Source organism: Phocoena sinus, chromosome 8 (assembly GCF_008692025.1).
Source record: "Phocoena sinus isolate mPhoSin1 chromosome 8, mPhoSin1.pri, whole genome shotgun sequence".
In the NCBI taxonomy this organism is placed as follows: Eukaryota; Metazoa; Chordata; class Mammalia; order Artiodactyla; family Phocoenidae; genus Phocoena; species Phocoena sinus.
The window spans coordinates 97827308-97844115 of NC_045770.1; the positions used below are offsets into that span (position 1 = coordinate 97827308).

General features: G+C 48.4%; 1 protein-coding gene across 1 annotated transcript in view; it reads left to right on the forward strand.

The window, feature by feature from the left end:
* The first annotated feature begins 1003 nt into the window (after positions 1–1003).
* PTPRJ (protein tyrosine phosphatase receptor type J) overlaps positions 1004–16808 on the forward strand; it is a 172509-nt gene continuing 156704 nt past the window's right edge. The window contains exon 1 of the mRNA XM_032639468.1: positions 1004–1470. Coding sequence (XP_032495359.1) covers positions 1033–1470 — 438 coding nt within the window. The 5' untranslated portion in view covers positions 1004–1032. The remainder of the gene's footprint in view (positions 1471–16808) is intronic.

Genomic DNA, 16808 nt, shown 5'->3' on the forward strand with positions numbered 1-16808 from the left:
AGCTCAGGTGTCACCTCCTCCCTGGTTGGAATTCATCTCTCCCTCCCCAGCACTCCTTGGTTTAGCCCTTTCTCTCATTACTTTTCCTTGGGCAACAGGCTGAGCCTCTGATTCTCAGTTCACAGGATGGGCGTAACAGTAACATCTGCAGTAATCTTTAACCCCTTTTGGGTTGTGGACTTCTTTGAAAATGTGATGAAAGCTGCTGGAAGAGCTACTGCTTACTGAGGCCCACTATGTGTGGTATCAGGCCGGGTGTTTAGGACTTTTCCGTTCATTATCTCATATAATGGTCAAGTCTCTCCAGCCAGGTACTAGTATTATCCTCACTTCACAGATGAGGAAAGGAGGCCCAGAGAGCTGAAATGCCTCTCCTGAGGTCACACAGCTAGTACTACGAGCAGAGCCAGGTTTACCACATGGCAGAGCGGGGGGGTCCTAATCACTGGACCCGCTCCAATGCCTGCTCTCTGACTCCCTGGTCCGGGGATGGGGGCGGGGAGAACACACTGCACGTCCCCTACAATTTAAGGGTTCACGCACCTCCACTGCCACTCCAAGCCTTCGCCGGCAACCCAGCGAAGGTCAACCAGGCCTTCCCTGGGTTGCCGTCTTAACGCAGGCCTGGCTGTGCCCTCGGCAGGGGTCTCGGTCAACATCTGGTGACCCAAACTCGGGGCCATGGAGCCGGGCCGAGGGGTACGGGCTCGTGTCTCGAGAGCCGCAGAGCCGCGTCCCGGGTGCCGAGTCCCAGGAATGTGGGAGGGCTGGGCGGAGAGGGCGGGCAAGGCGGGGGAGCTTCCTCTGCCCGCCAGAGGGGAGCCGCCCGGGAGCGCGCGGGGAGCGCCGCCGCCCCCTCCCAGCCGCCCGGCCGGCCCGGCGGGGGCGGGGGCTGCAGCGGGAGGGCGGCGATGGGCCGCGGTGCTCGGCAGCCGGTCGGCCGGCCGGGGTGGGAGGAAGCGATGAATATTCAGAGGGGGAGGGGAGGGAGGGGGCTGAGCGCTCGCCGAGGCTCCCTGCAGCCCCATCCGCATGACGCGCGGAGGAGGCAGCCGGAGCCGCCGGAGCCGGGATCAGGGCGCTGAGCGCGGGGGGTGGGCGCCGCTCGCTCCGCCCTGCGAAGCCCCTGCGCGCCCAGGGACGCGTCCACCCCGCTGCAGCCCCGCCAGGCTCCGCCGTGTGGCCGCTGCCGCCGCCGCTGCTGCCATGTCCCCGGGGAAGCCCGGGGCGGGCGGAGCGGGGACGAGGCGGACCGGCTGGAGGAGGAGGAGGAGGCGGAGGCGGCGGCTGGAGGCGGCGACTAGGGCGCCGGGGCTCGGAAGAACGGCGGGGCCCGACTCGGGCGTCCCGGGCACGTTCCAGGGCGCGCGGGGCATGAAGCAGGCGGCGCGGGAGGCGCGGCCGCCTCCGCGCTCGCCCCGGCTCCGCTGGGCGCTGCCGCCGCTGCTGCTGCTGTTGCGCCTGGGCCAGGTGAGCTGGGTGGGCCCGGGGGGGGGCGCGAGGAGGGTGGGGGCGGGACTGGCAGCCCCTGCACCTGCCCGGGTGCGCCCTGCCTGCGGGGATCGGGGGACGTGGCGGGGGGTCCGCGTCCTCGGGGCCCCCCGCTGCTGGAGGCCGGCCTCGCGCGCCGGCGACCGAGCCCTTTCCCCGGCTGCCGCGTACGCGAGGGAGGGTGGTGGGCTTCGGGGTCCCGGGTGCCCGGAGCCTCCCCGTGGCCGGCCCCGCGCGGGCTGCAGGCCGTCTCTGGCCCGGCCCCGACCCGAGCTGGTCACATCTGGTAGGCGCGGGCCCGGCTCGCCAGCCCGAGGCGGCCGGAGGGGGCGTGTTTGCGGAGGGCTCCCGACGCGGAGCCGGGCGGGCCTGGCCGAGCCGCAGCCGACCTCCGACCCGGCCTGCGGGGGCCCGAGGGGCCGGGCCGAAGGGCAGCGGCGGCGGCCGCGGGGAGCCGGGGCAGAGTCGGGCGCCGGGCGGCGGGCAGTGGGAGAGGCGCGGGGCCTCCGGGCAGAGGGCGCTGCTTCTGGGGAAAGTTCCCAGCCTGGGGAGAAGGTGGCCACTCGCAGGCGTGCCTCCGGGCGACGGTCCTCTTCCCGGAGAAGCTGCTTGCTTCCCTGGATGCTTAATTCGTGCTTTGTGGGCGCCGGCTCCCCCCCCTCCCCGCCCTGTTTTCTAGCTTCGCTTTTCAGATAATGCTGTGCCTGCCGTTTTGGTGACGATCTTTCTGAAAGCGCCGTTTCCCCTTCACGGTGTTCCCACGGGGTGAGGCCGGGCAGCTGGGAGATGTCCCCATTTCACAGATAGGGAACTGGAAGTGAAAAAGCAGAATCACCCAGCCCTGCGGCGGGAGCTGAGCCAGCGGGTTCGTCCTCACAGGTTTCTAGGAGACTGCTAGGGTCTTGAACTCGCAGTGGAAAGGGCCCTGATGATACCCCTGTTGTGCATTTTGTAAAGGAAAAACCTTGCTTCTTTTATACAGACAGCGGCTCTGAGGACATGATGTTTGAAAACCTGGGAAGTGAGTTACTGGCTGGGTATGGAACCTGGCTTCAGGGAAAACTGTTTTTTTTTTCCCCCCAGGTCCCTTCCTTTCTCTTTCTTCCTTTTTTTAAAATTGAAATGTAGTTCATTTACAATATTGTATTAGTTTCAGGTGTACAGCAAAGTGATTCGGGTATACATATATATATATATATGTCTATATATATACTTTCGATTCTTTTCTATTGTAGGTTATTACAAGGGAAAACTTTTCAAGCACAAATAAAAAGATTGTCTGAGAGCAGAGACGTCAGCCTTGGGGCAGCAATGCAGCCCAGCAGGCAGGACAAGAAGGCAGCTGGGGCCTGGGGGCTGCGACAACTCTCAGCACCCAAAGGACGCTCTGGTTGCTAGTGTCCCCTCAGTTTTCCTCTGCAGGCTTTGAACAGGCTGTCCTGAAGGCCTGGAAGGCTCTGTGACCTCCTGCAGAGAATATTGGATTAGGTGTCAGAAGACCAGCTCCAGGGCCGGGTGCAGGTTGGACTTGCTCTTCCGTCTCCTTCATCCTCAGTTAATAGCTTTTGTAGCATGGGACCACCTGCCCCATAGCGTTGTTTGAGGGACTTTCACTGGCCAGTGTCTGAAAGAGCTTTGTAAACATTAAAGTGTGTCCAGGGCTTCCCTGGTGGCGCAGTGGTTGAGAGTCCGCCTGCTGATGCAGGGGACACGGGTTCGTGCCCCGGTCTGGGAAGATCCCACGTGCCGCAGAGCGGCTGGGCCTGTGAGCCATGGCCGCTGAGCCTGCGCCCCGCAACGGGAGAGGCCACAACAGTGAGAGAGGCCCGTGTACCGCAAAAAAAAAAAAAAAAAAAAAAGTGTGTCTAGATGGGGTTAACATTAAGGTACAGTGTGTATGGACTGTCTTCTCCCTGACCCTGTAAGGAAATTCATGGAGAATAGTATATGAGATTAAAAAAATATTGCCTTATATTGAAGATCTTTTGTACCAAAGTTAATACTAAAGAAATACTTCATTTATTTTTAGTTTACTTTGGTACATATATATTTTATTATATTATTTATGGTTTTGCTTGGGCCCTGATGGTTGCTAGCTGTGCTTTGAATCAGCGAAAAGTTTCTTGGGTAAATTTATTTCTTGCCCAATCCTTCCTTGTGTTTCAATAGCATCTTGCCACGCTACACCTGTCCCCTATTCAGATATTTCCTTCCTCTCTAATTTGTCCTGTAGAAACTCAAGAGGGCTCTTTATTTCTCATTTTTGGATACATTATAAAATAGGAAGTCTAAAAGTCTCTCTGAAAAAGCATCTTCAAAATCCACATTTGACGGTTTATTTTGATATTGGGTATTTCAGGGATTCAGCACGTTTTTGAGCTGGACCAGACTTCAAGATAGCTCAAAGTCCTTTTTCTTTGTTCCTTTGCTTGTTTCTTTTCTTTTTCTTTTTTTTTTTTAGATAAGGCTGTTGAGGCCCAGGGAAGACAGTGATTGGGCTGAGGTCACCTGGCAAGACAGTAGAGGAGCTGGGACTGGAACCTGTGTCACTTGCCCGTGCCTCAGATTTTCATGATGCTGTTTTTTTAGCCATGTTTTCTCTTTGTTCTTAATTTTACTATAGGCACAGCCCTGCCTCACTGTGTACTCCTGAAACTGTGGGTGTAAATTGAGTTTTTCAAAGTCGAATCATATTTGAGATTGAAAGTCATGTTTGAGATTTCTGAAGCTTGTACAATACATAGGAATACAATAGGAAATGTGGGTGAAGTTATCTGACTGTGGGTGAAGTTATCTGACTGCCTCCCTAACACTTGGTTGGTTTTGTAAGGCTTGGATGGTGTGTGTTTTTAAATGGAATCAACTGTAGCAGCTTAAAAAATGGCCAAGTTGTAGAAAAGATGAAGCTCTGTTTGGGCATTAATGATAATGGGTACGGAAGCAAGGAAGCTGAGGTGCTGGAAGACTTAATGCTTAGTAGGGCTGGAAAAGCAATTTTTTAACCTGGCTTCTCATCCCCCTTCTCCAAGACAGGAAGGATGGCCAGAGATGATTCCAACATGAGGACTTTGCTGGGTGTGGTGACTTCACCCATTCTTGTAGCATTTTTGCCCACTAATTTTGGTTTGTGTGTTATGTTTTAGGCAATGTGACAAAGCAGTTTTTCCCCCTTGCCTCCTTCTTTGGAGAAAAGCAGTCCTGACAGATTCTTTATAAAATCAGCTTGATAGTGGGCTGTTTTAAAATGCAAAAAAAAAACCAAACAAACTGGTGAGTGATAGCTGTTTTGTTGGTCTTATAGTGTTTTGGATTTGCTTTTCCTTTGTTTTCTTGTTTCCTGTTGAATAATAGCTGTTTGTGTTTATTGTCTACTGTAGCTAATCCTTAAGCCCTCTTACCTACCTGTTTCATCCAGGGTACAAAAAATTATTTTGACTCCCCTTGAACTTGCTTGTTAAAATTCTCATAGGGGTGACTTTAAATATTTTTGTTTTGCTTCAGAACAACAACAGAAAAACCAAACGATTATGTTTTGTTTGCAGACAGTTTAAGAAAACAGAGCAAATTGGTTTATGGTTAGACTGTGACTTTGAGCCGACTTCAAGTTTAGCCCCACGGTGAAGATAACCACAGAATACCCAAGGTTTCCTGAGCAGAGAGAATCCTGGCTCCTGAGTGAGCAATTTCGGTCAGCAAAGAGGTTATTTAGCTCCTAAAAGTAATCTTCGCTTGGGGTTGAGGCCCAGGTAGAGTTTCTGAATGACTGTAGGCCTGGGTTTAGCCAGCACTTCATCAGTAATTACTTACTTAGTTCATTCACTGCTTGGCCAAGGGAATTATTTAGAGTGTAGGGTAAGAGGCAATTTTCCCTTCTAATAGAATACTGCTGACATTAATTAATAGGTAACTTTATATGCGGCAGGCACTAAGGGTTTTAATGCATTATCTCATTTGACCATTGCAGAAATAACTGAGAGGTAGGTGCTATTCATGGTCCCATTTTATTTTATTTTAATGTTTTTTCTTTTTTAATTTTGGCCACACCACGTGGCTTGTAGGATCTTACTTCCCTGACCAGGGATCGAACCTGGGCCCCAGCAGTGAAAGCACTGAGTCCTAACCACTGGACCTCCAGGGAATTCCCTGATCCCGTTTTATCCGGGAGAAAACTGAGGTTCAGAACTTACCAAAGATTCATAACTAGTACATGGCAGAGGTGGGTTTGCCATTTCTGCCGCTCGTGTTTACTGTCCTGTGCTGGAAGAGTTTGTGTTTTACAAAAGTCTTCAGTGTGCAGCTAAGAGAGGAGGTGACACAGATGAGCCTATCTATGAAACAGAAAGAGACTCACAGACATAGAGAGCAGACTTGTGGTTGCCAAGGGGTGGGTGGTAGGGGAGTGATGGATTGGGAGTTTGGGGTTAGCAGATGCAAACTATTATATGCAGAATGGATAAACAGCAAGGTCCTACTGTATAGCACAGAGAACTATATTCAATATCCTGTGATAAACCATCATGGAAAAGAATTTTAAAAAGAATGTATATATAGGTATAAATGAATCATTTTGCTTACAGCAGAAATTAACACAGCATTGTAAATCGACTATATTTCAATAAAAAAGGGGGGGGGGAATAAAAAGAGAGGAGGTGACTGACCTGTGGTGAAGGACAGGCTTGTGGGGCCTGAACCCTGATGGGACAGGGAGTCATTTTGGGTTTTTTGCATTCTAAACCCTGTAGAATCTACTCCATTTGTAACACGGACAGCCCAGGAACCCCCTTTCCTGCTCATGTTTCTTTGGGAGCCTGAGTATGTGAGGCAGGCCTGCTTTAGTGGAGACAGAATGGGATCTGGGATGGAAAGACCTGGGTTTAGGTCCTCGCTCAGCCAGTTAGTAGCTGCCTAGACTTGGGCAAGCCACTTAACCTCTGTGACTCCTCATTTCCTTATCTGGAAAATGGGACTAATACTTCCTGCTTCACTGGGTGGCGGAGAGGATCAAGTAAGATAGAAGAGGAGCTGCTCTGTAAATTCCGAGTCTCCCCGTTGCTAGTTGTGGCTGCTGCTGTTATCTGCGGAGGGGAGGTGGGGCTTCAAGTCATTAATTCATGTAACAAATATTTATTAAGTGTCTCCCACACAGTGGTGCGGAATAACCCTGGTGGTGTGCAAAATGAACTTGGCTCACAAAACATTTCAGAAAAATGTTAATAATTGTTTATTTTAGGGGAGCGTTAGTAAAAAAATCATAAGTGAGATGTCAAACCCATGAGGGTCATGGTAAATAAATTTGTTTACACTTAATAAAAAGTTAAGCTAAAGAAAAATATTGAGTACGGAATTATGTAAAGATGGTGTGGTTACGGCACAGTTGTAAATGTGATAAATTGCTTAAATTGGGGACGTGCTGGATGTGGGACAGGCACTGAATGGAGGTCCTGGTGATGAGCAAGAGAAGCAGGTGGCCTCGTGACTCTTACAGGCTGTGGGGCTGACATCATTCTGATCACCCCCGGCTAACCAGTCACAGGTGTGATACAGGCTGTGCATGTGACGTCTTTGCTGCCCCTCCAGAGAAAGGGCTGGTACTGGATTTGCCTGGGAAGGAGTGGTCATGAGAGGGGCAGAGAGTGTCTAAGTGGAGATCCCTGGAAGCTGCAGGTCTCTCAGACCAGAGAAGTCCACAGCAATTTTGTCACCTCCCCGTATGGCTTTCCAGTGGCTTTTCTGGTGACCTCTTGGAAGACGGGAGCTGTAGGAAATTTGTTATTACTTCCTTATCAGTGATAGGATTCCTTAATAGTCATCCTATTGTCTCAGAATTTCCACGGCATGTAAATGCCTGGGTGACGGGTGGTGGCAATGAGACAGCAGATGGGAGGCACTTTGAAAGCGAAGTAGTGTCAGTTCCCACAGAAGGTCTAATTTTAAACATGCAAATAATTTTCAGTTCCACTTTTCCTTCTTCCTGTTAGAGGGAAGCTGTCCCCTGTTGCCATTTCTGAGGCTTGAGCAGACAATGTCATTATTATGCCACAAACTATCTCCTTCTCCCGGGTAGGGATGGGGTGGTGTTTTTCTGAGTGCCTGTGCTGGTCACAATCCAGTGCTATTTTATGGTTTCTGAGCAAAGAAGTGAGTGAATATTAAAACTTAGCACCAATACGGGTCCAACCCAGTGGTTCTTAATCTTTCAGGGGAGGGAGAGGTTTAAGACCCTTACAGGGTATGCAAAAGCAAAGAATCCTTTCCCTAAAAGAAATGCACACATTTACAATTCGGTATCCAATTTCAGGGGTTTCACAGACTCCTTAAAATAGACCATGAAGCCCAGGTTAAAAACCCTCCAATCTAAAACTGTAACATTTAGAAAAGTATCAGTCCTCTTCAAAGAGATAACCCTGTGGGTAACCTTGGTTTCCTCCCAGGAAAAAAAAGTTTCTATGTAATGTATACAAGTATCTGTGTTGAGCTTTTTAAAAAGTTACATTAAAGGAAACATTATATATACATTGTTTTCTACTTAGGCTTTTAATTTCTTAATACTTAGTTATCTTGGAGATTATTTTATATCTGTGCCCATAGTTTTAACTCATTCCTTTAAATGACTGCCTAATCTGATGTGTGACTTTCTCATAGTTTATTTCGCCATTCTCCTGTCAATGGACAGTTAAGTTGTTTTTAGACACCCTGACCCCCTTTTTAGGAATCATGCTTCAGAGGGTGTCTTTGATACATATTTCTTGTAACCTTCACAAGAATTTCCATAGGGTAAATTTCTAATTTTAGGATGGCTGGGTTAGAGGGTACATGCATTTAAAAATTTGATGGCTGTTAAATTTTCCCCAGTTTGTACCTGCATGCATAGGCTTGGAGAGTGTCTGTTTCTCCATACTCTCAGCTGAATTGAGGATTGTTAAATTTGTAAGTGTGTGCCAGCCTGAGAGGTAAAAAGTTGTATCCTGTTACTTTTAGTTATAGCTTCAATTTTGAGCATTTTTTTCTTGTTTTGGGCTATTTGCATTAATTCCTTCTTTTTTTGGGGGGGGGGCGCGAGGGTTAACTCCGTGTTCATTAAAAAAAAAAAAGATTGTCTTTTTGTTATCAATTTGTACAAGCGCTTTGGAAACTGAGGAAGTTAGTCCTTTGTCTCTAATTTGTGTTTCAATTACATATATTTTCCAATTATTTTAGATGCAGCCCTTGTCCTTAGGAACTCAGAGTTAAATAAGACCCCTGGGTGATGAAGAAAGTATAGACCTGAGAGCCAGCTTGCCAAGTTTGAATCCTAGCTCCACCATCTAACTAGCTGTGTGCTTTGGGCAGGTGCCTTAACCTTTCTGATCCTTGGCGTTCACATTTCTAAAATGCTAATAATAGCAGTGGTACCTTTCACACAGGGTAGTTGGATAAGTTAAATGGGATCACATTATATTAAAGTTCCTTGTAAATAGATGTAGAAATTTAAGAACATTACTTCATTTTCTCAAGAATTAGGTTTTTAAAGTTAGGGCAAAAGGCCATAATTATGAATTGTAAACATTGTGTTACAAAAAATTTTAAATTGGATTTAAGAGGTTAATTCCACAATGGATGGTATACATACATATATACATATGTATGTGTTTATATATATATATATTAAAATGTATAATGTGAAGTAGTGTAGGCTTCTCGGCTAGCATAATTTAAATTATATTTCTCTTTTGACAAGTTAATATAACTGAATTAATATAGGTCAGATGAACACAAGATATGACTGAAGAATGGCCAGTGTGGTCTTTGCCCCCAAAGAGCACAGGAATATTGACCATGCCCTTTAAAGCAACAGGGTCCTCCTTGAGTGTCTCTCTTTCTCTTGTGACCTGGCCAGCTCTGGCTGTGGCCACCTCCTATCTCTGGGACCAAGAGGACTTATTTTATGCCACCAACTGAAAGTTTAAAGACATAATCCTTGACTCTAATTGCAGGAGATGGGAAATTGAGGGAGTCTGTGTGGACCATGCCACCCTGTTTCCATGGCAGCGAGGTGATTTCCTGCATTTCCTGCTACTGGCTGAGGGGCTACCACGTTTTCACGTCCTTGTGTCATGGCGATTATTCCTTCCCCACTAAGCATGGACCACTCTTGTGGTCTTGTTTTGCCAAGACACTGGCATACTTTACTACTTACAAAAACGAGAATATTAATTTTACCTTACAGTTTGCAAGGCCTTCAACATATATGAACTCATTCAGTTCTCATAGCATCCCTGTGAGTTTGTCATTGTTATTCCCATTTAAGGTGTGGCTCAGACTATCTCTCAGTGTCTTGTCCAGTCCATTTCAGGTGCCATCTGTCTTTTGCACAATAATAATGTACATTCATTGTGTAGCCCAGTTTTTAACATTAGTCAAATTTAGATTTAGCTTTCAAGAGGCAAATGGGGCAGTTGAGTCCCCTAGTTTGGTTCATACATAATTATTAGGTTGAACCATATGAAATTACTGTTTTTGGTCCTTTGATACCGGTAGTTGTATATGAGTCTACCTAATACGTCCCAGAAAATGTTCTTTTAAAGTGTGGTTTAGAAAACCAAATCATAGACTTGCATGTTGTAAAGCAGTATATTTAAAACCATGGGTCATAAAATCAGTTTGGTGATTTTAATAGACAGAATATATTCTATTCTATCTATTAAAAAATGATAGAAGAGAAAATATTGGCATCTACTGTATGTAGGAAGGGTAAGTATTCCTTTATGAAACTTGTTTCAGTTATATGTGTGTGTGTGTGTGTGTGTGTGTGTGTGTGTGTGTGTGTGAATGTACTGAATTGCATATAAATTGAATTAATCATGGCTTCAATCATTGCCAAAAACCCTGGAAGCCATTATTATAGGGAATGGAGTGATGGAAGGTGTGGGGTGGGGGTGGGCATGCAGGTGGTTTCTGTTTCCAGGGACAGTGGAAAACTAGTATAAAGTCCCCAAATGTGCATCATCAGTGCCCCCATATATGACTGAAAACCATTATGCAGTGGCTGGTCCAGGAAGGCCCTTAGGAGGAGAGGGTGTTGACTGGTAACTGAGGAGGCCTGACTTTAAGTAGTTGCCCTTCTGGATAATTCGAGGGGACCACCCCAGTGGGACAAGCTATTGGCCATGCTCTGCGTTCTTTGGTAAATGGGTTTGTTAGGGAGCTAACAGTTGTGGACCACACGTCCACTGGACCACCACTGGACCACGTGTCCAGTGTGTGGTCTACTTTGAGTGAGAACTTAGGACGTCTCAGGGGAGCTGAGGCTCTGAGGGCTTCACCCATCTGGTGGACAGTGGAGGACTGAGACTCATGGCCTAGATGTTTTTTCTTTTACCTCCAGACCATGCTGCCCTCATTCCACTCATGGTGATCTGCACTGGACTTATGCGGATCCCTGTCTGGGGGCTGCTAGTGCAGTTGACTGGAGGATCCTGATCCAGAGATTGATTTGATTCCCCTATGAGTCAGTTCTGTTTTTTTCTTTTTTTTAAAATATAAAAAATTTGAAAATACAGTTAAATAAAAAAGAAAGCAGGGACTTCCCTGGTGGCGTAGCAGTTAAGAATCTGCCTGCCAGTGTAGGGAACACGGGTTCGAGCCCTGCTCGGGGAAGATCCCACATGCTGCGGAACAACTAAGCCCGAGCGCCACAACTACTGAGCCTGCGCTCTAGAGCCCACGGACCACAACTACTGAGCCCACGTGCCACAACTACTGAAGCCCGCGTGCCTAGAGCCCGTGCTCTGCAACAAGAGAAGCCACCGCGGTGATAAACCCGCGCACCACAACAGAGTAGCCCCACTCGCCGCAACTAGAGAAAGCCCACGCGCAGCAAGGAAGACCCAATGCAGCCAAAAATAAATAAATAAAGATAAAATAAAATAATAAAAAAAAAGAAAGCAAAATTATCTGTAATCTCCACTTTCCTGAAATTAACTCCTGGTACCATTTTATGATGGGTGATCTTTGTCTTTTTTTATGCTTGTTCTATCTATCTCTTTCTCCTAAAATAGGATTCCTTCCTACACATGCTTTGTAATTTATATTTTTTATTTTTTTTTTATTGGGTTCGATGCTGGTACCCCAGGAGGTCACGGCATAAACATGAGGCTTCTTCCTGGAGGGTCACTGTTACTCAGTAGAAAGTCTTTTGAAAAACATTTTTATTTCTTTAAACAAACAAACAAACATGGTTGCTTCTAGAAAAATTTCAGCAAATACAGGAGACAACAAAGAAATCTGTACCCTGCAGACCCTCTGGGGGTGTGAGTTCACTCTCTGCTCTTCTCAGGGGCATTTTGTAAAGTAGTGATAATATGTTGCAAACACTTTTCCCTTGACAGTAAATATTCTTCCCTTCTCTAACTTTCAGCTGTTGCATCCCATTGCATTATATGGAGGTGCCTTAATTTATCTCATTCATCCTGTTGTCTGGTTTGTTTCCAAAACTTTTTGCTGTAATAAAGACTATTCAGATGACTTTGTGATTAAATCTCTCAACACATCTCTGATGATTGCCTTAGGATAAGTGAAGATAATAAAAATAGTAGCTACCATAGGTTGAATAGTTATTATGAATTGTTGTCAGCACTTTGTATGTATTAACTCGTGTAATCCTATGATGTAGGTCCAGGGAAGGAAGCCGAGGCCAAAGAGTTATAATCTGGTCCGTGGCCACACGCTGTGCCGGAACCTCAACCAGCTAGTTGTGGGTTTCCTTGGGGACACGGGGAGATCTGGGAGGATTGCCTACATGGGCCAGGGTGTGTGTGAGTCTCCTGGAAGGACAGCAGGCTTGAGGGCCATTCTCACAGGTGGGAGGGTCATCTTCCTGTGGTATGGGAGGCACATTGATACTTGCTGCTCAAGTCCCATGACATGGCAGGAATGAAATGCTTCCCCAAACCACAGAAGATAAGAGTGATTTTGCCGTGGATTTTAGGTCCTGGAGCCATAAGTGGTAAAGGCTGCTTGAAACTTTGGGGCCTTGGCCCAGATCAAATGGATGAAATAATGGCATCACGCTGGAGTCTTGGCTTTCCTGTTGTGAATGAACTTGGATTTCATAGAGCTTGAAATCGGGCGTGGATGACATGCCTTTAGGGTGTCCCATAAGAAGAGAAGCATGGAAAAGGGCATGGGCTTTGGTGTCAGCAGAAGCATGGACCCAGATCTATGTTCTTCTCTACAGCCATGACTTGGAAGTTGTTACATCATCTGGAAAATGGGTAATAATTGCTGGGCCACGTGTGATTAGGGTTAAATGAGGGAAGGTGTGTAAGGCACCCAGTCTGGATTGTGGCTTAAGCGTTCGCTCCCAGCTCACCCATATTAACACAGTGCCTCCTGGCTCTGGGGCTGCAGCTGCCATGTGCCCAAGGTTGAGCAGACTTGCTGTGCAGGTGTTCAAACAACTTCTGCCTTAGTGCCCAGGAGTACTGTTGTCTAGAGTGGTCACCAGGTCCTACCGTGTGAAGAGAAATTGCAAGGGTGCAGGACAGGAGCTCTTATTTAAGATGACATATGGGCACATCTGAAGATGTGGGCCTGTATTCTCTTTGAACCATAACGATCTCTCAAAGACAATAATGTTAATTAAGCTAGAGCAGGAGATCATGAGAGAGAGAGAGAACATACAACCAGCCAAAGCCGGCCTTAGCTGGAGGAGAGTAATGGTCCTGTTTGTCTTTTCTCCATGTGGTGAGGCCATCCCAATCCGTCAAATCCTTGCTTCGGGCAGAAAATACTTAACAAGCACTAATCCCTTCTTTTAGATCTAGTACTCTCCAGCCTAGCCTGTCTTTCTTTTTCTTTCTTTCTTTCTTTTTTTTTTTTTTGAGATTATTGCAGGCTTTGTAGAGAACTGCCCAGGGGAGATCCAGATTTCCAGGGTGGGGTGGGAAGGCAGGCCTCAAGGCAATGCGTTGAAGGAGGGTGACTTCCTGTGTGCAGAGGCAGCACAGGCCAGCCATTCTGCCCTACCCGGGGTGGGGGTGGGGAGTCAGGGAGAGGCGGCCCCCTCCCACTCACCAGTTGTGCTTTGGGATCATGGAGAAGGCAGGGCACTGAGGCTCTGACCCTGGACAGGAAGGCTTGTCCCTTCCTCTCCCAGAAGGCATACCGGGGGACAGCGGTGGGGAGGTGGCAGCGAGGACTCTCCAAGGGAGGAGAGTCACATGGGTGGGAAGGAGTACGTGGCCAGCAGCTCCCAGCCCTTCGGAGCCCCTCCCCCACCCTCTCTGTGGGTCACGTGACCCTGGCTGTGAGGCCAGACCATCTACTTTGCACCCCCAGGACTCCCTGCTCCACGATCTCCCATGGGGATCTGCTAGTATGGTTGGGGGGCGTGCTTCGCATCTGCGCCTGTTCTGCAGGGCTAGAGAGCTCATCCTAAGAGGAAAGGGGGCTGGGCATATCCCAGGGATGGATTCCTCACTGGACCCTGACCCAGTGAGTGGAAGTGTGGGTACTGAGTGCAAGTGACGGATGTAGGAGGAATTGAGAGCCTAAGACCCGGGCAGGGGGATGAAACTCAGATCGGGGTGAAGAGCTGAGAGTTTGAGACTGGGGACAAGGACTGAGTATTAGGGTATCAGAGCCGCAAGTGGGAAAGGCTGAGGATCAGCTCCGCACTAAGGCTATAAAGGGGTGCGCCTGTGCCTGGGATGGGAGAGATAGAGAAGAGCTGAACCCCAAGCCTGGGCCAAGGAAGGGAGGGGCCTGAGCTAGAGCTGGGGTGGTGGGTGGTATGAAATACATCCTCAGATTGGGGGAGGGTGCTCAACCCTCAGACTCCCGGGATGTAGATCTCTATACAGGATGGAGAGTGAAGAGCTTCGAAATGAGAAAAAAGGCTCAAAGTCCACAGAAACCTTCTGGTGGGTTGCTGTGCTTCTGAGACCAGAATGGGATGTGAGGGCCCCCGAGCCCTCGAAGGGAGCTGAGGGCTGCTAGCTGGAGTGTAGTCTAGGGGGATGTTTCCTGCTGAGAGGTCTGGGTTCAAAGCACAGGGTAGTGGAAGCAGTCCCAGGGCCTTCGGATTGAAGGACAGGTTCTCTGGGTGAGTCCTGAAAGGGGGAGGGGGCTTCTGGTGGTTCAGGAGGGCTGTCAGAGCTTGGGATGGGTGGACCGGGTTTCTGGAATCAGAAGAGAGTGTCTCTGGGTCTTTGATGGTGACAGCTCTCAGAGGCTGGGGAGGGGGGTACAGCTTGGGGCCCCTGAGTGGGGGAGATGCCATAATCCAAAGATCTCAGATTGGTCAGGGGTAGGTCTCAAAGCCCCGAGCTCGTGGGTGTCTCATACCCATGGCCTCGGGATAGGCCTTGGGTAGCCTGTCTTTCTTAGTTTGCTATACCTAGCTCTGCTACATATAGTTTGGCCTCATCATCAAGCACCCATCTTCTGACTTCATGGCTCAATCCGTTCCTCAAGATCACCTCCTCCTGCAAACCTCTCTACCCCAAACCATCTCTGATCCTGCATCCTTATTACAGTTCAGACCTGATGCTGAAATGGTTTTCATAGCTCAGACATGTGCGTCTCTCAAATCAGTCATAAACATCCAACGTAGCCTCATTGTATCTGGCTACTGGGAGTCCATCCCTGTGAGGGTGGACATCAGAGGGCTTGAAGTCACTTTGGTTGATAGTCTTGTAGGCTTGTTCATGGGACTGAGAGACAGTACATGCAGTGGTTAAGAGCTAGGGCTCTCGAGGAAGAAAGCTGCCTGGGAATTCCTTGTTTTACCATGTTGTTTAACCTCTGTGCCTCATTTCGCTTATCTATAAAGTAGTGGTGAATATATGACTCAGCTCTAGGGCTGTTATAGGGCGTACATAAGATACGGTATGTATTTAGCACATATTAAGTATCAGTAAACATTGCAAAAGTAAAAGGGCCACGTGTTGGGTGGGGGTAAGACTCAGACCCTCAGCCTCTGTCTGACCACAGAGTTTGTGATCAGCCTTTTGATTTCCTTTGGAAGAGGCACATGTAGCGCTTAGCCTTTGCTGTCCCCTGGAATCCAGCATTTTGGCTTTGAGGTTGTCTCCCAGTGTGGTTGGGGTGAGTGGGGACAGCTTCTTTTCCTTTAGAGCAGCGCCTCTCAACTTCATTTGGGGCCTGATAATTCCTTGTTTGGGGGCTGTCCTGTGCACTGTAGGATGTTTAGCAGCATCCCTGGCCTCTGCCTGATAGATCCCAGTACCCACCTCCCCCAACTTGTGACAATAAAAAATGTCTCCAGATATTGCCAAATGTCCCTGAGGGGTAACATAGCCTTTGTTAGTAGGGGGGCCCAGCTGTCCTTCCATTCCCAGGTGATTGCATCACTGACTTCCTCTTGTGAGACAGTAGGTCTAAACTAACAAGTGCATTTATAGATGTGACAAATAGCCACATTGCTAGGTCTCAGAAGAGGATTCATATTCCACCTCTGCTCATTCCGTGAGTACTCTTTAGGGATGCTCTGATAGGTACTCCCGTGCCAGGCTCCACTTTTCCTCACCCTGCCGGGTGGGACAGGAAGCCGGTGTCAGTGTGATCTGTGTGGTGCTGAGCTCGACTGCAGGGGATGTGAAATTGAAGGAAAGGCTTAGTGTTTATTAGGAGTGAGGCCAGATATGCCAAGTTCCACACCAGAGATAGACCTGGCCAAAGGGAAATCCCATTACAAAGGGATTCACTGGTAAGTTCCCCCTCCCACCACCTCCCTGGAGCAATTTTCAGCCTTTAGAGTGTTTAGAGGCCCCAGGGCATAAGCCTAGAGGTAATGCCTTCAGAGCCAGTGACAGGGAGCCCGGCAGGAATGAGGCAGGAGGAAGAACCCCGGAAACCTACTGAAACGGTGGTGCCATGGTGCCCATGGTGCCTGCCCGGGGCGAGGAGGGTTGGCTTTTTGAAAGCTGGGTATTCACACAGCTGTTCGGGAACACATCACTTTGTGAAGCCAAAAAAGGGCTCCTCTCTCAGTGTTGGTCACACCTGGTTAGGACGTACTCTTTTTAGGGGCTCTAGTCTTTTACCCAGATTCCAGCAAGTTCTTCTAAGCTGTCCGCTGTACTGTCATACACTGTGCTGGGCTCTCTCTTCATCCTTTTAATTATGGCCATTTTAGCACTGAGGCACAGAGAGGTGAAGGGACTCGCGCAGAGCCAGGGATGGGACTGCTCCGTAATCTCCTTTCTGTTGCTTTGTGATCAACAACAATTTAGTAGCTTTCAAGGCCTGAATTTTCTCTTGCGCCAAATGGTGATAATAAATACCTCAGAGGGTTGTGATTGAGATTCCATGAG